Source organism: Ictalurus furcatus, chromosome 21 (assembly GCF_023375685.1).
Source record: "Ictalurus furcatus strain D&B chromosome 21, Billie_1.0, whole genome shotgun sequence".
Lineage (NCBI taxonomy): Eukaryota > Metazoa > Chordata > Actinopteri > Siluriformes > Ictaluridae > Ictalurus > Ictalurus furcatus.
This window is the reverse complement of record NC_071275.1, coordinates 16,133,671-16,158,760: the sequence shown is the minus strand read 5'-3', so window position 1 is coordinate 16,158,760 and position 25,090 is coordinate 16,133,671. Positions and strand designations below refer to the sequence as shown.

The 25,090-nt window shown below is 38.7% G+C and overlaps 1 protein-coding gene across 1 annotated transcript; it reads left to right on the top strand.

Annotated features, from left to right (window-relative positions):
• Nucleotides 1-607: 607 nt before the first annotated feature.
• On the top strand, nt 608-23,381 carry si:ch211-253b8.5 (dysbindin). Its single transcript, XM_053652715.1, has 4 exons — nt 608-918; nt 20,278-20,427; nt 20,537-20,680; nt 22,133-23,381. The coding sequence occupies exons 1-4, from the start codon at nt 876-878 to the stop codon at nt 22,384-22,386; spliced, it is 591 nt and encodes a 196-aa protein (XP_053508690.1). The 5' UTR covers nt 608-875; the 3' UTR covers nt 22,387-23,381.
• Nucleotides 23,382-25,090: the final 1,709 nt, after the last annotated feature.

The window sequence follows — 25,090 nt, the reverse complement described above, 5'->3', positions numbered from 1 at the left end:
TACGCTCTGGTAATAAATATATAGTATGTAACCTGGAAAAATTATAAGCATAAGAGCAACGGAAATTTATATATATATATGTGTACGTGTGTGTGTGTGTGTGTATATATATATATATATATATATATATATATATATATATATATATACACACACACACACATACACTGTACCTTCTTTATACATGTATGTATGTATATATATATATATATATATATATATATATATATATATATATACATACATACATACATACATATATACACACACACACACACACATATATACATATATATATATATATATATATATATATATATATATATATATATATATATATATATAATTGGGGGACTTGCTCAGAATCATTGCTTTTTCTATTAATGACTGAACCTGTTTCCTGTCAGAGTTGTACCCTGGGACAGGCTGAGAGAGACTGAATGAGAAAGAGCAGGTCTGTGTTCACAAAACTTAAACCCTCCTTTTCCTGTTGCATAACTCCTTCCCTCCCCTCTGCTTTTTCCTACATGGTATTGTCCTGGCAATGAGTGAGCTCTCCCCTACGAATGACCACATGGTACGCTCCACTGGCCTAAGCCCTCTGTCTTCAGTCTCCTAAGTTAGACTGTGTGTGACAGGGATGAGGGGATGAGCTTCATTTCTGTGAATGTGTCAGGATTCTGAAAATAGGCAGAGAGAGTGATAGAGATGAGAGTATATGTTATGGTGGACTTGCTTGGTGCTGATGCTTTGCACAGTGTCTAACTAAGGATCCAGTCCTGCGTGTGGCTCCTCTGTTCCATCACCTGTGTGTTTGTGTGTGTGTGTGTGTGTGAGTTGGTGAAGGTGTGCGCACATCTGGAAACACAGGGATCATGAACTCAAAGGGGGCAAACCTGCACAACAAACGTCAGCCATGTAAGTATATACTTCACTCTTCAATGATCAAGATTCAAGATATTCACCAAAAGTGCTTTGTAATGTTTACTATAGAGGATTAACACTTGATGTGTGGAGAAGATCTTGTGGCTATACGGTATGATATAACAATCAAATGTAATATACAGCAGTATAAGTCTACCTCAGTTTCTAAACAGTGAAATTGTCTTACAATAACTATTCATTATTTATTCTATGTACTGAAGCACTGTATTATGTTATGACATATAGATTACAGCTATGTACAACATACAGATAGATGTTTCTACCATAACACTGTGTTAAACATCGATCCTGACTCCAAGTCTTGGTCAGTTGCAATATTCCATGGTTCAATATTATAATAAACCTAATATCAAGACTGAGACTGAGAAATGTTCTTTTATTGGGCTCAAGACAGAGAAATGCTTTTCAGTACTTCTCTAACACAATAAAATGGTCTAGTGTTAACGTTATTGCTACAGGTTGAAGGTGCAGTCAGAGATTCAGCTTAAAGTTACAGTAACAGACTACTACAGCGACAATCAGAGATTTCATCTTAAAGATGCTGTCAGCGATTTAATCTTAAAGTTAAATTTCTCTGTGCTTCTGATGTGTTGAGCATGTTTCGGTGTGGCTTTTCTCCAGGTCCTCCAGTTTCCTCCCACCTTCCAAAAATATCGGGATTGACTATGCTAAATCGCCATGCGATCCGCCCAGTATTCCTGTCATAGGCTGTGATACTGTGAATTTGCCTGGGATAAAGCCGTTTCTGAAGATGAACGAATGAGTGTTACAGTCAGAGATTCACTTGAAAGATACAGTAGAGTCAGGGATTTTAGCATTAAGCTCCAGGGTCTCTGGTTCGAGTTCATTATTGGTTACTGATAGGCTCCATGCTCCCCTGTGACCCTGTGTAGGATAAGCAGTATAGAAAATGGATGGATGTCTGTATGGATGTCTTTGTGGGTTTCCTCTGGGTTCTCCAATTTTCTCCCATGTCCCAAAAACATGTTTGTAGGTGGATTGGTGACTCTAAATTGCACATAGGTGTGAATCTGGATGTGTGTGATGCCTTGTGATGGACTGGCATCCCATCCAGGGTGTATTCCTGCCTTATACATATGCTACAGATCCTCTGTGACTTGAATATAATGATTGAATAAGGTCATCTTAAAGGTGCGAGCAGGAATTTCAATCACCAGGACGCCTCAACTCTGAATAACAGTGGACAAATGATTAAACTGTGCTAAAAACCAGAGTTAAAGAAATAAACACTTTAAACTACGTTCACTTTTGTATTGCTTGTAAGAAATTTACTCCTAACATGTTGCCCCAGGGTGTGGTAGATTGGTTACTTCTCCAAAATTAGACAGCTTTACAAACCTCATGCATGCTTGTGGCTTTACAAATTCCCACTTTAACAGTGCTAAAGTGTATTGGGCAGAGGTTTTCAGGCACTCCTAATTCCTTCCCTTATTTGGAGTCAAGTCTCTTCAGGCTCTTTCAGATGATGTGATGTGGGCTGCCTCTGGTTAGATAAGTGATCATCATCTTTGATGTGATGGAGGTCTCTAAGGAATTGACATGTCTGGGAGGTGTTTGCACCAAACCTGCTGCTCTCCTCAAGTCGAGTTCAAGCTCACTTTCTATTGAATATTTCTTCATTCCTAGCAGAATTGTAGATTTGTTCAGACTTATCCTGAAACAGCACTGTGTGGTCATTCTCAGGAAACGGATCATGAGGACTGTTCGGTTCTCATGCATTGTTCAGTCTGTTTGTATCGTATTGCACTCTATGACACACACATGCACTTTTTGAGTCTTGTGACCAGAAATTAGATCGCAGAATGATAAATCACACATTATTGTGTTTTGGGACCAAAGACCCATTGTGATATAGATTAAATTAAGTAAGACTCTGGCTCGAAGAGATCATGCTCTCAATTAAGTCCAGCTGGCATGGCCTTCGTGCACGGAAATGTTTATCTTCCAAGGAATTCTGTTGCTTGACTTGTAATGGGTAAGCCTGCAGCCTTTAGGATGGAATGCTCTCATTATTCCATACATAAATTACACATTGTACCGCCTCACAGTTAATACAAGAGTGGCTCGTCCAAGTCCCTTCTATAATGCAAGTTATTTTTGTCGTGCTTGTGTTTTGTGAATTGGCCAGTGTCCAGTGTTTATCTGAAATACATTTATGAGTGCTGAATTGCTCAGTGCAGTCTCTCGACTCATTGCCTGCCATCATGCATTTGTAAATAGAGCTCGAGAGCAACTGCCAGCTCTTTACTGCCACAGCATTGTGTGCCAGCATTAAATAAGTTGGCCAGTAAACTACTCGTGTCCTTTTATATAGTGCTAAATCAATGTGATGTAGTTCTACAGAGAGACCAAGCAGTGAATTGGACACACTGATTTTGTAGAACAGCCTTGATTTAGTGGACTACAATGGAAAAAAAAATAGAGCCTGCTTTCACTACGAAGACGGATATGTTTATCCGTGATTTATATGTTAGTAACTCAACCTGTACTGTTATTAAAATAAATAAAAAAACCTCTTGAGCTTATGCTGTTAAAGGAAAAGAATCAACAGTGTGCTAGTGTGATGTGGCCTGACGCAATGTTCTCCTGTAACAGCACATCCTGAAAAGCTTTATTCCTCTTATACCTCAGCAGTTTGCCAATGCTAACATTTTTACATTTACCAAACAGCAACGATGTAAATTTTTAGTAGTTTACAGTTACATATAATGTTGTGGAACATCTGGAAAGCAAGTTAAAACTCTCACCACTTGCATTATAACAACGCGTCGTTCTCTCACCAGCTTCATTTTTCTCTTTCTTGAAGTCAAGACAAAAATTGCAGCTTTTCATGCTACTGAGAAAACTCGAAGCCCTCCACCTGGAATACTTTCCCGTGGGGTAACACTTAAAAAAATGACAGTTTTACCTCTAACTGTAATGAAGCCCTGTCACTGAAGACTCCTTCCTTCAGTTGCATTATAAAGATGTTTTGAGTGGAAACGGTATATCTCAAGGTGCAAAACGGTTCATGTTCTAACATGAACTGTCAGTCACGCCAGGATTTCGCAGAAATGAATGCAAAATCAAGCAAACGCAACAATATTTGGAGGCATTAGCGATTTTTCAGAATCACCACAGATGCCAAGACGTGTCATGTGACGTCATCACAACGCGCATTCAGACAAAGCCCTCTTCGATTCATGTGCGTCGAACATGAGTACAGCTATGTAGAGGTCTCATTTACCAACAAACAGCACTGCGAAAGAGTGCACAAAACAGTTTCGTGCAACTGCAATTTCACCAATTCAAGTAGTTTTCCACAAAAAAAAGCAGAAAAAAAAACCCTGCAAATTGCATCGCACATTCAGTGAAAAAAAAACTGAGCGAAATCTCGTATGGACTGAACTGTGCAGAAAAAGTGCAAATAAAATGAATAATAAAATATTAAATGAAATAAAATTCTTATTCTTTGTGGCATATTTAAGAACATTAGCTTTAAAACTGCTTTTTTTTACAAGTAGAACTTATAATAAATGCAAAAACAAACAAAAAACAAAACAGAGGGTTTATGATTTAGTCTAGAAGTACATCAAAGTTTTTAAAATCCATATTAAATATGATATTTTGTTCAGTCTGATAGCAGTCTTATTTATATTTGGATTCTCTTCTAATTGTTCTTTTTTCTACCTAATTACTCCAGTCAGTGTAGTTGCTTTCAGGACGTCGAGAAAACAAGACCCCGAAAGAGCACTGATTCAGAATCAGCAGTTTGATGTGTGACTGCAGGTTCATACACTTGTGCAACTCGATTTTCCATAAAACCCCAGACAGATGATGTAACTTTTCCCTCCTCAGTCTTCATCATTTTACTCTGACCCTAGTCATGCCTCGTCCGCTCGTTCCTCGTTCCTATGAGAGATGGTCTTTATTGCACTGAGCCCTAATTGTGTACTCTGCTATGTAGGTCTTTTTATAGTTCATCTGAATGGGATCTGACCTATTATTGACTTGCTCTTAAAGACCTCTATTGAGGAGAGGAGAGGGTTAACAATGAGGCCATTGTCGAGAGTAGGCAAGGGATCTGCTGGTGCTGGGTTGTGCTTCACCCCGCTTCTGATGCACACATACACACGCATGCAATAGCTCACACACTCGCACTATCAATAATTTACTCCTGGATCCCTGCCCAAATGAGATAGCTCAGTGGTTGAGGCTGAGGAGAGAAGAGATGAAAGGAGAGCAGGGGAGATTTTTGCACTCATCAAATGCAGAGATTCTTGTTATAAGAGAACGTATCAGACTTTCTTTTGATTGTCCTGATGTAATCATAAAGACTGTTCTGTGATCATCCCAGCACTCTTATTCACAATTTACTCATACTGCACATCCTCTCAATTTAGTACTATTTGACTTTATAGTGTACGGTTGTAGAGTAATGATTTCTATTGCACTATCCGGTGCCATACAGAAGAGGATGGTTCCATTTAGAGTCCAGTTCCTCTCATGGTTTCTTCCTCAGGGAGTTCCTTCCGACTTTCGCCGCTCTCATTAGGGATCTAAAGCTACATCTTTCTGAAAATTTATACAAGACAGTCCATGCATTTCCATGTGCTGACTTGAGAGAGAAATGTAACTTAATGCTTGATAATGACCACATGCAACGTTAAGTCTGAGTTAATTGCTTGTAGTGAGGATTTAATACTGACACTGTTCACGTCAGTATTCAGACTATAGACGTAACTGTCGAATTCAGTGCTATTCGGAGAGTTGTGTGAGAGATGCGTATACTGGAGTTTGTTTAGGCACGTTTCAGTTATGCATAATTACGACATCGGCTCAAGTGAGGATTAGCATAAATGTCCAGAGCCATTGTCTGAAAGTTTTAATATAACCACAATATATCACACTGGAATTTATGTAAACACACACACACACACACACACACACACACACAAAAAAAAACTATGGAATGCTATTTAAGGCCAATACTAAATACATAAACATGATACAATTCATTAATAAATAGTATCATCATCCCTTTAAAGTCTTCAAAAAGTTTTTGTCCCCCCACAGAAAATATCAGGGGAGACAGATCGCTGAATTAGTAATGGATACCATTGAAATTGATAATGGATGTATAGATATGAATATGGCGCCATTTGCACCCAGAAAAGCCCACTTAAGCCCCTGCGTAACTTGATTCTGAATACAACTTTCCCCACGTAAACATCAATGTAACTTTTGAATGTGACACAGTGTGTGTTAGTTCTTTGTGGCTTTCAGACTGAACACATAGTCCTACCTAAATCCAGCTCCATGAACCCAAACCAATACTGTCATCTGTTGAAAATGACTACAGTGTGGACAGCTTGTGGAATGTGAAACGCACACAGACAGCTGCAAGGACGGGAAAGTGTTTTCATTCCAGTTTACTCCATTATTGCACATCTACACACTCTTTATACTTTAAAAATATTATAATGTTACAATACAGACACGGCACACATGATCTACAAAACACATACAGTATGTGCACAGAAGAAATGTCCTGTGCTGTTACTTTCCTTCTGACCTGGTTTTCAGAATATTATATGTAACCGTGATAATAACTACAGGGTCTGGTTTAAAGTATGTGGGGTTTTCCAGCAAACAGTGAGCAGATTTACAGTTGGCCTGTGAGCCACACCCTGCGCTGAAACCAAAACTATGTATGAAAAAGAGTTATCATTTAGAAGTACTAAAGTACTGTAGAAAAACCTGAGATTCGGTTGATTTGATTTTCTATAACAGCAGGTTTATATCTACAGGGTGTCCCTAAAGTCTCCATACACAGGGGACTAAGTTTGCCAGCACGTCGGTTGTGCCTTCGTCAGTGGATGTTTGTGGACGTCTGCTTCTCGGTCGGTCCGCACCACTTCCAATCTTTTTGAATAGTTAATAAGTTTGGCAACAGTGTCGTGTGTGATGTGCTCACCAGGTTTCCTGTCCATCACAGTCCATCACAACCTTGTGACAGCGTCCCGATCCAGCCATGAGAATGATTTCAAAACGTTCTTCTTTCGTCAAAGGCTATCTGGTAAAAATGAATAAAAATATATATATATTTATTATATATATATATATATATATATATATATATATATATATATATATATATATATATATATATATATACACACACACACACACACACACACACATATATATATACATACATACATAAAAGTATGAACAATTTTGGAAGTCATTTTGCTAATAAGTGTTAATTTCCCTTATGTATGGAGACCATATATATAGTCTGTATGATCAATAACACACCTTTATAGTCATCGCTGATTATTTTCCTATAACACGACTCAGTGTATTTTATTCTTTACTCATGACAGAGGCTTAGTACTGCACTGAGTTTCTGTAGCTCTTATACAGGGGAAAAAAAATTGAACACCATGCACAGCATTCTCAGCTTGCTAGCTGTGCATTGTGGCTAATGTTAGCAATTAGCGTTATCACGGACACAACCACATCTTAGCATAGCATAGCATTCATTCATCTTCAGTAACCACTTTACCCTGGAGAGCATCACAACACGTGGTCTCAGATTGGATGTCTAACTTTTTGCACGTAGCCAAATCTGTCAATTTTCCGTTTTAGCTGATTGATCTCCACTGGAGATTGGTGGCTGAATGTCACAAAGTAAAAAAAAATCTTTTTTGTTTAATTGCTTTGTATAACAGATTTACTCAGTGAAGAATGTAACGTCAGTAACACAACACAACAAATTCAAAATGAAAATATCCTGACTCTAGATTACCCTAAGAATTAAAGGCTTATATGATAAATACAGAAATGCTGTGTCTGTAAATATATCATTGATTGAATTACCGGGTAGTTTCAACAGACACACGCACATACACACCTCGTCCATACACCAGAACTGAATGATGTCATGCTGACTTACACTCCCTCTTTTTCAGCATCTGTTATCCTTCAACTTTTCCAGTAACTCAGTGTAGTAGCTTTTCTATATACAGTTCATGGAAACACTTGCGTCTGTCTTGTCTTTAGACTGTGGCATTCGGCTCACGGTCATGGTTGCTGTGTGACGTGATTCTTGTTGAATGGAAGAAAATCGCTGAAGGGGGAAAAAACAAACCACGCGGCCATACTGTTGTGGTTGTCTCAGGAAAAAGAATCGAGTAAGATGACCTTTGTGTTGCTCAGACTCGTGCCGCCTCTTCAGTCGTGTACTAAGCAGGTTCACTAGAAGTCATGAAATATTTATGACAGTCTGGCAACACTGACTAATAATGTAATTGAATGGACACTTGTTAGCTTTATCTAAATGACAGTCCTGAATGGTAGAAGCATGATGATTATACTCATCAACTTCATTATCAATCCCTCTGATAACTCAGATACTGAGATTGAGGAGGTATTAATCAAATGTTTAATCCAGCCTCCTGAATGACTGTGTATTATTAATTCATTTATACTCGATTTGTGTTAAGTAAAGAGTAAAACCATTGTGGGCATGCTTCTGTAAGAAATGAATCAGCGACAGCGTGGTAACTGTACCACAGGAAGTTACTCCGAAGTTCATGATTATGATTATTTTCTTTTTTTTTCCTATAATGGCACATCCTGAGGTGTATTTGTTCCTCTTATACCATAGTGATTTGCCTATTATTACAGTTTTATTTATTTATTAATAAACGACATATTGTTTTTAACTGTTAGAGTTACAGTTAATACTGTCCATGTGAAACGTTAGTACCTGTAATCACTTATGTTTTAGCAGTTAGAAATATGGTCATTACCTTACCACCCTCCCGGTTTCCCCCTCTATCCCTTAAAATCAAAAATGAAGCTTATCATGGTGCTGTGAAACAGCAAGTGCAAAGTCCTCTGTCCTGAAGACTTTCCCGTATCAGAAAACCTAAACCTGAAACTCTAGACTCCTTCCATGAATGTTAAATAAACATTACTTTATAGAAAAACATCACCAAATAAACAAGTAAATAACAACACATTTAAACAAAGGAAATTATTAGCCTTAGATTATGTACATGCTCTGCCATATAAGTACCTTTTGAATAAATTGAGCTACTATACATAATATAATGTATAAGAACGGTTACATTAATATGAAAAAACTTACAGCTGGAGCTACTGTTCTGTACTAAAGCTGCTGTTATAATAATAAAAAAAATAATAATCAACACCTGCTGACTAATCAGAATCAAGACTTCATTACCGCTTTGGAATAAATAAAATATAATGATTGCATTTGAACACAAAGCCCTGTTAGCAAGTTTACATTTGGCAGACATTTTCAAAGTGATTTGAGCTGAGAAGTTAAGGTTACGGGTCTTGCTGAAGGGTCTAACAGTGGCAGGTTGATAGCACTGGGATTTGAACTCACAACCTATTGATTACAGTCCTTAACCGCTGAGTCAACACTTCTTTTCATGATGTCTACATTTACTTCTACTCAGTTCTTCAGGCATAACAAAAGCTGAGCTGACGAGGCAAGGAAATGGCCCTTAAGGGGATTTCCCCAAAGCACCATACTGCACCACACTGATCTGAAAGCAGTTTGTGTACTTTTATGTTTTCAGTCTAACCGAAACAGCTGACCTGAGATCAGTTCTTCCGAGGCGCTGAAAGAGGGCAATTCTATGCAGCGTGAAGATGTGTGTCAGTGTCAGCTGGCTCACACGATTGGCTGGAGATGAAATGCTGAGTCATAACCAGTGTCATCATCAGACGATGAGAAATGACTGATGACACAAAGGGTTTAGCTTAGGTGAAGACAAGCAGTCCAGCCGTATCTAATCTCAGTTGGTCCACTGTTACGCAGTGTGTATAGGCTACAGTTGTCCAGTGTACATTTACATTACATTTACATTTATTCACTTAGCAGACGCTTTTATCCAAAGCGACTTACAAATGAGAAAGATACAAGCAAAGCGATATCAAGCAGAGAACAATACAAGAAGTGCTACCATACGAGATCTATTAATTGAATTCCAGAAGAAGCAAAGTGCAGAGTAGAGGTGTAAGTGCATTTTTTTTATTTTTATTTTTTTTTTATTATGAGTTTGTTAGGTGTTCATAGAAGAGATGGGTCTTTATTTGTTTTTTGAAGATGGTGAGAGATTCTGTGGTCCGGATTGAGATTGGAAGTTCATTCCACCACTGAGGAACAGTTAGTGTGAAGGTTTTGGAAAGGGACCTTGCGCCACGCTGAGTTGGAACTGCTAAACGTCGGTCGCTAATCGATCGCAGATTGCGAGAGGGAACGTAGGCCTTCAGGAGAGAGTTGAGATAGGAGGGTGCTGTTCCTGACAAGGTCTAGTAGGTGAGCATCAAGGCCTTGAACTTGATGCGGGCAGATCATCATCTGAGTGTACCTCATTCAGATCAGAAACCAAGTGTAAAAGACAATAATATTAATCCGGGAACGTTGCGAAAGCGATACATCAGAAATCAAAAAATTACACACAACAGTTTTCATTCACTCTGGATGTAGAGAGTGCGATTTAATATTTTCACACCAAATGGTGGTCTTGTCATGTTGAAGAAATCCTTACAAATGTTAGTTCTTTAACCACACACCAGAGACTGTCCTTATTTTTGTCTATGTGGTGAAACATTGCTTTAAAGCATCTGGAAGGGTCATTTTCTCCAACTTTGTGCTGGTCAGGAACAGCCTGTGGGAGTGTTTTTATTGTAGCTCATCTATAAAAACCAGCATATAAAAACCCCACAGTCACTCAGACCAGCTTATGGGATGTAGCTTAAATGATCTCTGAGGTTTAAAGCTCTGTCTGGTGCTTCTCTTGGGAACGCTGGAACATTGGTTTCCTGTGTCCTGCTACCACACTGCCCCGAGACAATCTGCAGTGTTTATTCTCAGAGCAATACATTGCAATAAATTTAGCAATGTGCCTTTGTTGGGGCTTTCACAGTTCCTTTCCTCTCTCAGTCTCTGGAGAATATCAAGCTTTTGTGGAAAATGGAAAATGTTATGTGTGAATGGGAAAAGCAAACGGTTGCCAAGGCAGTGTCGCTCTGGCTTTATTCCCTGTGCTTCGTCATAGGGATGTGATCAATTAAGGACGTAGGAGAAGACTGAATGTATGTTATTGTTGCTATAGTAACGCATTCATTCGCATTGACCTGTATGGCGGATAATCCACATAAACACGCATAATTGCTTTCTGTGAGATGTTTATTCATAGCTTTTTTAAAAGGAGTATTCAGTGTCAGTGCTTTGTAACAGTCTAAAATAAATATGTTCCTTTAGGTTTCTGAATAGGGTTTTCTGGTTTTTCTCAGTAACATGACAAGGTGCATTTTCTGGTCATATTAACTTTAGGAGAGAGCAAGAAAAAAAAGAGAAGCTGGTAAGGAAATAACTGTTTCTGTAGTGTATGAGAATAAAACATTGCAGAATGTGCTGTTATTGGAAAATAATCAACTAACTGTAACTCCCGTTTGTGTTGGAATGCATTACAACACCCCATTGCTGGTTTTTCTTCCCCCTACAACAGCACGCCGCCCCAATGTGTTTTCTTTCTTTATGTAGACGATGACTAAAAAAAAGTATTTTAAAGAAGCAGTTTGCAATTTTAGACCACTTTGCTACCTACAAGACAAATGACAACAAAAATATTGACAAGCCTTTACTTCCCAACTGACTCCTTTGATTGAAACTGTTTATGCTTTGTGATTTGCCTCTTAAGGAGTCAAAGCTAAGCAGCTGTGTTTTGAATTTGGCGATTTTTGTTTTCAGGGCTGTAAAAGTGTAAAAACAAGCTTGAAATGAAAAAAACCCCCCCAAAAACCAGTAAAATTCACCGCAGTTAAACATTAGGGATCACAGTATTTCTCAGTTATCTTTGAAATTTTATAATAATTTTAGGTCTACAGCAGTATTTTTTAAAATTACAAACCGCACCTTTAAAGGAGAGATGGAACTCTCCTGGGGAACGCTCCTGAGGAAACGGAACTACTTTACTGTCTATTTTAAATGATGAAGTAAGTAGATATAAAGCGAATGGGTTGCCATTATAATAACTTGTATTTGCTTTGGGGACTTTTAAAACCTCCAGGGAAAACCACAGGCATCTAGCATTATTACTTTAGCAGTCATGACCTGTGTGTGTGTGTAAAATGCACTCTTTTTGTGCTGGGACTGTGGGTTTCTAAGAAGCAGCTCTGGGTTTGGGTTTGTTAGTGTGGGCGAGTCGTGTGTGAGTGCCGTGCCATGTCCGGTAGCCAGGCTCAAATCTGTCTCTTTACTCCAATGCCAATCCCACAGAGGGAATAAAAGAGAGAGGAAGCAGCGGGGAAAGGGAGGTTTGCCCTCTCCATTGGGAATGTCAAGTCGAGCCTCCTGGACGATCTGCTTTTTTGTTTTTCTCTCTCTCAGCGCATTCAGACTTGGGATTGTACTCACTTCCTCCACCTTCATTCGGACCTCATTGGGAATAAATAGACACAGTGTGACATAACGAGGGAGAGAACGCTGAGCTAGGATCAGATGCGATTTGGCACATTATAAAGAGATGGAGTGTGAGAAAGTTAACTTCAAATTAGTGGATGTGTGTGTGTGTGAGATCTAAAGGAGAACGGTGTTCTCATCATCATGCACTTGTTTACTCTGTCTCGGAGGGCATTTTAAGTGTCACCCGGTTAAGCCCTGATCTTTTTTTTTCCCTTTTTTTTTTTGTCATACACTTTCAACAAATAAGGATGAAAAAGACTTTTGACAAAACATTATGCATTTCATTCCTTAACCCATCAGCGAACCTTCTCGTAATTTATGCGTTTTTAATGAAGAAACATCCTTGAATCATGTGACATGCATTACAATGGACACAGGGTCTGAAAGGGTTAATCAATTGACCAATCGGAATCAGTAGAGAGCATTTCTAACCTTCTAAAATTAGATGCTCAAAATCTATTCCTCTAGCGAAAGCCGCCGGAAATGCGGGTGTGTGTCCACATCTGAGAAATAAACATCAGCAGTCTTGCTGTGTGCTGCAAGTGACTTGTTGTCATTATTAATCAGACCCTTGCTGTCTCTAAGTCTGACCAGAGGTGAAATACGCCATCCTTCTTTATGTAACCTGTGTGGACACAAGCGGGGCATCAGACACTTCAGCCCTGTGCAAATGCCATGCCGTGCCATGCCAGACTAGTGGGTGTCTGGACGTGTACCACTTTTTTCAGCTGGTGGCTAAGCTTGAGAGCATTAACAGGCTGTAAAGTGGAGAAATAAATCCATAACCCGAAGGCTGAGGGTTTGAGAGAACCCGCTGCGAGAGCACTTGAGCCGTCCCTTGAGCCGGGCAATTAACCCTGAGTTAGTTCAAAGGAAGAAAGCAGTGACCCTGCTTCTCCTTCCGGGCCTGTTGTGCACCAGCAAAGACTGTTAAAGATGCTGAGCAGGATGTTAATGTTAACATTAATGGGGGAAAAACATTGAAAAGAATGAGGAGTGAGAAGAAAAGAAAAGAAAAGCTGGGCCGTGATGTTCCAGCTTTTTGTCCTCCCCTGCAGCCCCTGACTGACCAATGTGCAACTCAGCATAAAGCAGTGCACATGGACACACCCTGATGTGCACTCCTCCTAATATGTGTCATGTCTGATTGTCCTGATGGGTTGAACTCTCCTTCCCCTTTTCACTCATGGTATATATATATATAAAAACAGATGCCTGGAGATGACTCTTTAATATTTTAAGCTGTGTTAGGTCAGATATAAAAGTATAATAGCATGCCATTTATGATTTACTTAACTCCTTTCAGTATGAACGCCAATCTAGGATCAGTTACACTCAGCACATTCTATGGATGAATGAACACAAGTCTACAGAAATAGCAGAGCTAGATTACTTCACAAAAGCTTGCTAAATATGGGCCTTGAGAACAGAATGGCTTTTTTCAGTATACTAAAACATTATACTAATAAAAATGGAAAAGTTACAAAAGCATACAAAATTGAGAAGACAAATCGTTATTTATAGCAGTGAGGGTGTGTTAGCCTTTTTTAATTCAGACCACGTGCTAGTCATTACCGTTACCGATACCGGTTATACAGAAATGAATAGCTTACTTAAGGACATCATCGAACATTTTAATTAGAAAGACAGTTACATCTCAGCAATTGAAAATACCTTGAATATAGTCAAATTTAGATAGTATTTCCTATTCCTGAATTCTCTACGTGCTTTGGGGGTTTCCTCGAGGTACCCCCGTTTCCTCCCACAGTCCAAAGACATGCGTTGTAGGCTGATTGGTGTTTCCAAGTTGTCCAGAGTGTGTGTACGACTGTCCTCTGCTTTGTGCCCCGAGTTCCCTGGGATAGGCTCCAGGCTCCCAGTGACCCTGTGTAGGGTAAGCGGTATGGAAAATGGATGGATGGAAGCCTATTTCTGGCCATTTTATCCAATCTTGAAAGAGATTTGTTCTATTGACAGACAATTTTGCAAATTTGTATTTATTTCTAGAAAGAAGTCAAGTGATCTGCCAATAGAATAACATTTAAAGCTTCAAATAAGTAAAAATGTCTAAAAAAAAATAAAAATAAATAAAATAGTTGAATAATCTTATATTTTGTTTGCGGCAATCTTATACTAGGAAACACTAGATCAATTTGACTATATTCAAGATATTTTCACTTACTAAGATGGCATTTTTTTGTGTAGATCCTGACGAGAGAGTGGAACGGAAGAGTGCGTATCGCAGCGCTTAGTGCTTGCAGAACTGAAGTGCTCATTGGGTTTCATTTTAATGACCACGCTTGCTGATACTGCTCTGCTTGCTGAGGCTCGACACCCTTGTGCTCTCTGAACAGTAACTCTTTAGGTACAATATGTTTTAACAGGTTACCGGTATTGTAGGTAGATGTTGTAGTTCCGTGAACACTTAACTAACCCCTAAAAAACGCCAACCCCACAATTATACTTTAAAAACAAAACAAAACAAAAAAAACAACTTACTCTCGACTCTGCGCACTTTGCTTTTCTAGAACTCAATTAAAAAATCTTGTATGGTAGCACTACTTGTATTGTTCTCCGCTTGATATATCGCTTTGCTTGTTTTTCCTCATTTGTAAGTGCTAGTATTGGTATATTGCATCCATGAAAAAAACAAAATAATGTTCAAAAGTGTTCATTTGCCATTGCTATTATGATTTATAATATTGCTTCCAGCCTCTTTCATATCATCTAAAAAAATTTGGATCAGCTCATGTGTAATATAGATTTCCCTCCTGTAACCCACTACCTTCACATTCTTCTTTCATTGTGTATTATATCTCTGCTAGATCTCAAACATTGACTTATTCAAATATTTGAGATTGATTTTGCCTTACATGTCTGGATTGCTGCACCTACATTTAATTTGACCAGTTTGGAATTCTATATTTTATGGTAAGTAAACTGTAAAATAGAGGTATTTGGCAGATGCCCTTTTCCAGAGCCCTTATTACAGAAGTGCTTTGAAGTCAATAAATATATCCCGATACTGGTTCACTAGTTCACGGACCAAGAATACCATCAGTCTTAAAACTCTGTTAGGAGGTAATATAGTAAGAAAAACACACAGACAAAAATAATTCTTTTTAATGAAAAGTGCTACTTTAAGTACTTTAGGAAGAGGTAGATAGGGATTGAAGATCGCCAGCGACTCGGCTGTTCAGACATCTAGGGGAAGTTCGTTCCACCACTTAGGTGCCAAAACAGAGAAGAGATTGATGGTGGCACCAGACTATCAGTGCTACGTGTGATACGTGATTTGAGGTAAGTGGGTGCTGGTCCATTTTTGGCTTTGTAGGCAAGCATCAGTGGAGGGAGCATAGGAATGGTGTGGTGTGGGAGAATTTAGGAAGGTTGAAAACAAGTCGAGCAGGTGTGTTCTGGATCAGTTGTAGAGGTCGAATGGCGCTCAGAGGCAGACCGGCCAGAAGTGAGTTGCAGTAGTCCAGGCTGGCAATGACAAGCGACTGAACCAGCACCTGAGTGGCCTGTATGGATAGAAATGGACGAATCCTTCTGAGGTTGTAAAGGAGAAATCGACATGAGTATGTCAGATTAGCGATGTGAGAGGAAAAGGACTTTTTGAGAGGAAAATTTGATTGTCCATGGCTACCACAAGGTTGCGTGCAGTAAACGAAAGTGAGATCAGAGAGTTGTCCAGGGAGATCACAAGATCCTGACATGGTGATGAATCAGCTGGGATGAACGGCAGTTCAGTTTTGCAGGGATTAAGTTTCAGCTGATGAGCTGCTATCCATGATGAGATGTCTGCCAGCCATGGGAGATCTGAGCAGAAACAAGAGGATCTGAGGGAGGGAAGGAGAGGATGAATTGAGTGTCATCCGCAAACAGTAACAGCGTATGAGAAACCATGTGAGGATATGACATCACCAAGAGATTGAGAGAACAAGTATAGTGGGATATCTTCCATTTACATTTACATTCATTCATTTAGCAGACGCTTTTATCCAAAGCGACTTACAAATGAGAAGATACAAGCAAAAATCTTGCTTTCCCCAATTCAAAAACTTTTGCACACTAAGGTAGCCTATATTTCACAATAATCCAAATTATGCTAAAAGGTTCCAAAGAGCAGTTATTCGGTTTGTAGCTACATTAGTTACTTTGAGAGAAATGTTTGGATGCCAGAGAATGTCTACATCATACAAGTGGCCACATGTGAGTGTGTATAGTGCAGAGTATTGCTCTAGTGTGGTCGTTTGTACAGTTTATTTCATTTGAACTGCATCAGATTTGGCTAACAGACTTGCTAATGAGCTAGCTTGCTGATTAGCGGAATAAAGTGATAGAGTTCCATCAGGTCTCATATAATAAACGTCGGTTACGTAAAACGAAATCTGATCGCAACAAATGTTAGCTGTGTGCTTATGTGTATGTTTGTGTAGATATATTTTTAAAATATGTTGCTCATGTTAGAAAATGGCCTCCTAGCCAAGTTCTGCTAGGGATATTTACAGTTATGTTGACTCGATACTGACACCTCAGGCATCCAGTGGTGTGTCCAGTAAATATTACTTGTGCTAGTAAAGTATATGAATGACCTTTACGACTCTGATGGGGATTATTTTGAAGGAAAATGGCAAGAAAAGATGATGAGGGCATGTTAAAAACAGCACTGGAATGCAGCATTAGCTCATACACACACACACACACCACACACGGTCTGATAGCCAGAGAGTGAGTCACAGTGACATCTTCGTCCGCTGGCTGACTCGCCGTCCTCAAACACCACAGGGTCACTGACTGTTCCTGATCTGCCACAGAGAGCACACACTCCGCTGCCAAATGTGACAAGTCATATTTTTTCAGGAAACTGAAACAAAAAGCCAGGATATCTGCATCATTAGTCATCGCATTTTCATTATTACTGAGCAACTGACTGAATAATGCAGGCTTTTTTTCCTTTTGGCAGATGAAGGACAGGAATTTACACACCTCTTTTCAAAGTTAAGACTGTTGAGTGAAAATAATTGGACTGAATGAGATGTATTTAGTTTGATGACTTGAAAAGCCTTTTCACATCAGATTGCCCTCCAGGCATAAACACGCTTGACCCATGTGTAACTGCATTCCTGAAAAGCCACATGAACTCTCTAAGAAGGAAAAAAACCCCCATCGCTAATCACATTATCTATGATGGTTTACAGAAACAAGCCTAAGCAAACCAAAATATAAGCTGTGCATGTCATGTAGAAGACTTATTTAGACCCGTTACCTTAATATTTGGTGAATGATGGTCGAAGGCCTTAACTAAAGAATGTGTGACTTTCAACAGCTGAAAAGTGAACAGACGGAGACGGATTATTATTATTATATATCTTCATATTTCAGTCAAATTTGTTAACAGCGTTACATATGGGCTCAGGTAAGTAATGTCATGAAGATATTTTAGCTGCAGAATCTGCACGCTGAGCTGGCTAAGCTAACTACTGTTAGCGATAAACAAAATTTCTTTGGTTGTTATGTTACAGTTTGACTTTTAATTAATTAACTGTTTAATTAATCTCTCAGAATGTGACAATCAATTGTAACAAACACGAGCTAATTTGCTAGCAATCAACTAGCTGAAAATAGCTAATGCTGCACTATGCATGAGTATACTTTTAGTAGTGCTGTGCTAACGAGTGTACGCATGTGGAAGCCATGTGAACCGTCAGCTTTTCCAGCACAGGCTAGTCTTTACAGTCTTCCTAATTTGACAGAGGCTTAGAAACCCAATCCAATTAGCCCAATCGAGGTCTGTACGCTCTAATTACGGCTTAATCCCAGAATGCTGTTTTTGTGCGGTTCGATGTATTGACGGGACGTAAAAGGAAAAGCGTGGCTGTGACATTTTAAAGCAATGTTTCTCAGCCCTGGTCATGGAGTACCACCACTGTGCTGCACATTTTAACATTTGTAACGCTCTAATGCACCAATGCCCTTTTAGAAAGGCCAATTAGATATTAATTAGATGATTAGTTGAATCAGTTTTGTTAAAAACAATAAGTATGCAGGGCACAGCTTTACACGTTGTGTTTTTTCTCCCTCAGTAGGTTAACGAATGACTGTATGACTCCATGGGAGCCATGAATCCACACATAAAGGCACTAAAGTGCAAATTGCCAAATGTGGAAAATTTTCAGTTAACCTTGCTTTTATTTATTTATTTATTTATTTATTATTTTCATGTTTTTTGTTAGGCCGAATCCCAAGTTGCTACCTATTTCTTTTAGAAATTCATATAAAATATGTGAAAATACATGGCAGACATTCCTACATTAAGAAATAAGGGAGATTTTAGACATAAAATTCCCAGTAGGCTTACATTAAGTGAAGGATAGTAAAATACAATAAGTCAATCCAAATTGTTCTCAAATTTATACATTTCACATGTGATCATATGTTTTTCATGCCATTATGTACAGTAGGTAATATATGAACATTTATGTAATGTGTATATGATATAATATGATCACTTATCTGAAAAATAACATCTGAGAAATTGACGTGAAAATAACGGAATCGTGTGAAAAGTTAAAATACGATTCATTTATTTTCATGTTTTAACTTTTCACACGATTCCCTTATTTTCGCGTGTTCGGTTTTTTTTCCACGATTCTTTTGTTTTCACGTGTTCGTTTTTTTTTTCTTCACGATTCCTTTATTTTCACGTAAATTTTTCAGATTTTATTTTTCAGATATGTGATCATATTATATCATATATCATATTAAAAATTCACACGCGATAAAGGAATTTTGTGAAGACTTTACACATAGAAGTAATGGTTTGAAAAATAAACGAGTCACGTCAAACTAATCATTGTGTGAAACATACAGTAACATGTGAAGTGTCTATAAACAGTTTTCTGTAAGGTTGCTCTGTTTCTGTACAATGTGGTTGTAATCAGCGATGAGTCATTTACTCCGACTCTTGCGTGTGCCTCCATAAATAGCTGAGTGGCCGAGGTCTCGTGTTCGAGCAGAGGGTCAGGCTTCTCATCTGACTAATGGATGGTGCAGAGACAAAACAAGTGGCCACTACTTCAGTGGTGAAATGTATTCTCATATAATGCTGATTAAGAAGTAGAATGACACAGTCGCATACCCGTGCACGCTAAAGCACACACACACACACACGTCATGTTTACAGTATGTCCAGCTTTCCTATTCTTCTTAAAAACATTAACTCATTTGCTGTGGGATGTATACATAAGTGATATACAGTACACTAACAAAAACGATCCGAGCCCTGGTTTAAGACCCAGACTCATGATTCACACCTAGTTGGAGATTTCTTCATCTCATTCATCTTTCCAGTCACGGCTCTCCTCTTTAGGCCATTCCTCCTGATGTAGGGAGTAAATGTGATTGCACTTCCAGCCCAATCAGATTAGCAGCCGTAGACTTGACAGATGCTGTGACTGAATTGCACGCCTTGACAGATTTACGGCAATATGAGATGACAGGGTGTTGTGTGTGTGAGCACTGGAGTTGCTACCCACTGACCTACCTACGGATAGGAACATATCGAAGCCAGAAGTAGAAGATTTTAATAGGGATTACGTTTGAATAAATAAAATTGAGCCTTGGTACACACTTCTGGCACCAACAGTGATGGAGCAATGGCTGACTGTTGCTCCCTGGTGGTGGTTAATGTATTTACTATTCATGCACTCCAGGCTGCAGACTGGAACCTCTCAAGATGTGATCACTATGAGCTTCCTAATGTAGTCTGGGAAATCTCTGCTTGTGCTTCATTTTTTTTTTCTGTTTCCCAGCTGAAACAGAGAACGCTCTGAGGCTTCCGGACATGGACGCGGCCCAGCAGCTGAAGCTCAGAGAAAGACAGCGCTTCTTTGAGGAGGCGTCCCAGCACGACGTGGACGTTTACTTCTCCTCAGCACACTTGCAGATAGATTACAAGAGGGGTGCGGAAAGCACAGACACTGTTAGAATAATTACGAACAAATTTGGTTCTATTAATAATTCTCTTTATGATATTCAAGATGTTATATTTTCCCACCCCATCCTTTGTAGCTCCCATGAGCAGCATCTCGTCCATGGAGGTCAATGTGGACATGCTGGAGCAAATGGACCTTTTGGACATCTCGGATCAGGAGGCCCTGGATGTCTTTCTCGCCTCGACTGAGGACGATGACGAATGTTCGTGTCCACTAGAAGGTAGCAGTGGACAGCTTACAACCAGAAATCAGAGTATATTTGAAAAACATTTTTATTTCCTGTCCCCAGGCATAGCCCAAGTTTTCTTCAAAGTTTTCCGTTTCTTCTACGATTCGTTTAATTCCGACTCTCAGCCTGCATGGACAAACCAGGGAAAAATTCATTCATGTATTCACCTTCAGTAAGCGTTTTATCCTGGTCTTGGTCACGGTGTCATGCATCTGTTATCCAAAACTCACGTGTATAATGTGCAATGACCGCATTCTCCGATTTTTATTACAGAAACATTAAAAAGCATTATTCAGTGTATTTGATTATATCTGTATGCTTTTTCCATTTATATTGCGCTTTTCTAACAACCAAGGTTGTGTTATTATACGGACCATTTCACCTTAAACACGTTTTTGTCCATTTCAGTGTGAAGCGAGTGTGTATTGTACTACTTTAGCCCGAATCCACATTTCAAAATAAACAATTAAAGCCTAATATAAACCATCAGAAAAAAAAAAAAAACAACCAGAATTTGATTCAAATAAATTTATTTGACAAATAAATTCAAATAGGAAAACTCATTTAAAAAACAAGTTAAACATAAACATGTCTAGGGCAGGCCTACTGTCTGTGTGGTCACTTACATATGATCTCCATCAGAATCCAAATCAGCTTTATTGGCCAAGTGTGCCTGAGCGTACAAGGAATTTGTTTCTGGTTTATAGTGATCCTACAATACACACTTACACATACAAACACTACACAACAATGCTGGACACAATAAAAGACAGAGTAATACAAAAACCTAATGACAGCTACCACATGACAGTTTACAGTGCAAACATAACAGTCTTAATCCTTGTGATTGTGTGGGTTTCCTCTAGTTTCCAATGAACTCCCAAAAACACACCAGTAGGTGGATTGGTGAAGCTACGTATAAAGGTGTCTGTATATCAGTCCATCCAGTGTTTTGCGATCGCAGAAATTAACCCAAAATCAAGCAATATTTGGAGGAGCTTGCAATTTTTCTAAATTACCACAGATTTTCTGCAGATTTGGGATAAGATGCGTCATGTGACGTCATCACAACGTGCGTTCAGCTGAAGCCCTCTTCGATTCGCGTGCGTCGAACATGAGTACAGTTAAAAGGTCTCATTTCCCAACAAACATCACTGCGAAAGAGCATGCAGAACAATCTTTTACGATTGTAATTTCGTCAATGCAAGTAGTTTTGCACAAAAACTCAAAAAAAAAAAAGGGTGTATTCCCGGCTCCGGATCCACACAGCCCTGACCGAGATAACACACTTACTGAATATAAATGAATGATTAAGATCTCCAGCAACACTGGCTCAAAACACTAAAAACTGTAGGACCAGGAGTGAGTCAGGGGTGAGGTCTGAAAGACGACAACCATCCGTGATGATGACGCTAATGGCTGTAAATGTGATTCCTCCTCTAGGTCTCGGAGGCAGTACCGACATTGATGCTGCGCTGAGGGAAGAAATCTCCATGAGAGTCCCAGACGCCTGTGAGCTCAAATCACGGATATCCTCCACTTCCTCCACCGCCACCTCCGACAGCCAGGGGGAAGACGGCGCCGAAACCCCCGTGATCCAGTCGGATGATGAAGACGTTCATGATGACGACGGGCTTTTGAGAAATGGTACACCTCCAGCTAACAGTGCAGGAGAAGAATCTGAGCTGTCACTATGAACAGCATCACCAGTTACTACTGATGAATCCTTACCCCAATGTTTGTGTGCTGTTAAAGACTTTCTCTGCCTGGTTCTACGTACCAAAATCTTACATGGATTCTAGTAAGCGCATATTCCTCTGTCTTGAATGAAACTTTCTGTTCACCTGAACTGCTGCTGTAGATGATAGTGCTTCCAGACATTTGTCCATCTTGTATTGCTTTTAATGACTATACGATGGAAGAGTAGCAAAATCTCATTTATGATTAATGATGCAGGTATTACATATGTACCTTAGTCCTCTGCCATATGAAATGTGCATTAATATACCACGCATTACTGTCCAGTCTCACTCTTCATGTCTCTGTATTTTTTCAAGCCTTCAAGTCATGTCTTTACTTGATCTCCACAACATTTAATATATATTTTTTTTAAATATCAAAATAAAGGCAAATCCAACCATGGAATATTAGTGTTTGAATATAATGCAAGTTTACCTGTAGTATGTGTTCGCCAATGACTGTTAATGAAAGGCAGCATGGAACATAATTACAGACTAATTAAGTTCATAATGTTTGCTGTTATTAACTACATCCACACATAGCATGGCATAATTACACCTCTTTGCAGAGAAATATTTTCACCTCAGAATAATAAGATAGTACTGTTTTGGTCTAGGTGACTGTTAACTATTTATCTACATTTCATCCTTTGGTTTATTCATCTTTAGTAACCACTTTATCCTTGGTAAAAAAAATAATAAAAAAATGTTCAATTTGCAAGTTTAAAAGCTTTATTGTATCATATATGAATTTTGCCCAGGAAAGAATCATAATATGTTGTATTTAATGCCACATAAGCAATGCTAAACATTTAAGGTATGGCCACCCAATTGTAGTTAGTTCAGTTAAGTCATTAGGACATCGGATAATGTCCCTTAACTGTATAAATATAAACTAGCCCGATAACTCTCACTTAGGTCCAAAATGATATTGCAGATACTATAATGAAAAAGAAACCTTTCCTGATTTCCCCTGTGTCTATACTCATGGCTTATCATATAATTGTCCATATTTAATACTAGCTCTCTGTCAACTTCCTGTAGGAACATTACGAGACACTTGGAACGCAAATGTTTCCATTAATATTTTTATACAAATGAAAATCACCTCAAATGAACCCCCTTAAAAATCACACTCCAACCAAACGTTTCGTTTCCTTACTGATCAAGTTGCCATAGCTAATATTTTACACATGTTAAGCTTTAATGTAAATGTTTGCATGTAATAATCCAAAGCTATAGCGTAATAATATAATGTCTCACATCACATAAGGGAAGACTGGTATACAGATGAGCCCACTATGGCGCTGTTTGAAGGCTATACATTGAATATATAATACGTAGCACTACTTTCAATCTCTAAACTTCTATAACTGTTTTAAATGTTTTGATGAAGATTAAAAAAAAAAGAATGTTTAAACTAATATAATTTTTAATGTGAAGATTTATTAGTGTGCAGACTATATGAAGCATTACGTTGTTTTATGTTTATAAGGAATAAAACATGATGGGGTGTGCTGTCACAGGAAAATAATCAGTGATGACTTGGTGTGCTGTGGGCCGATGTGAAGTGGAGTTACAGTTATCGCCCTGAAGTTGATTATTTTCCAATAACCAGTCCGTACAGGATTTCGCAGTTTTTTTTTTCTTCGTGATAGTTGTGGTACAAAATGCTTGATTTGCAGCGACTTTTTTCAAAACTTGTGCTGCAACTTGCGTAGTATTTTGTGCTTTTTTGCATAAATCTACTTTAATTTGGCGAAACTGCAATTGCACGAAATTGTTTTGCACGCTCTTTCGCAGTGATGTTTGTTGGTAAATGAGGCCTTTTAGCTGTTCTTACATTCCACACACGTGAATCGAAGAGGGCTAATGCACGTTGTGATGACGTCACATGGCGCGTCTTGGCTCAAATCTACGGTAATTTTGAAAACTTCCAGAACATTGGAGTTTACTTGATTTTGCGTTAATTTCTGCGATCGCGAATCCTGGAGGGACTGCATAACAGCACACCCCACAGTGTTTTATTCCTATTGTACTCTGGCAATTTGCCAACGATTGCAATGCTTTATTTATTAAAGGGCAAGACATCACATTTAATGTTGTGGAACATACATGGAACAACTTAGTTCCTGTTACTTACAGCTGATAGAAACAGTCGATCACTCAACAGCCTCTTTTTTTTCTCTCTTGAAGTCAATAAAAGGAAATGCAGATTGTCACATTACCGAGTAATGACAAATCTCTCCAACATGAACACTTTCCCAAATTGTAAAAGTTACAGCTTGACCTCTGATTGTTACCTGACTCCTTACAAAAATGTTCAATAAAACGTCTCCACTGTCAATGATAAAACTACACCAGGTCAGTGATTTCCCTGACAAATGATTCATGTTTATGTGGAGCGTCCACAGTACAGTTCTTAGTGCAAAAAGTATTCTCAGAAAAATGAAAGAATTTCCTTTTTACTTTCTGAAAGTGAACGCATTCTCTCATGAGTATTTAGAGACTTCCCCTGAAAATATTTTGTTTTTAGCTTATTATATTTAATATAACTCCTTATTCAGGATTTTCCATTCTCTCAGTGGTTTGGGTCTGTGACGTAGTAGGGGAAAAAAAAACCTAACGAAGTCAAACAAACTGGACTCAAACCCGTTTCACA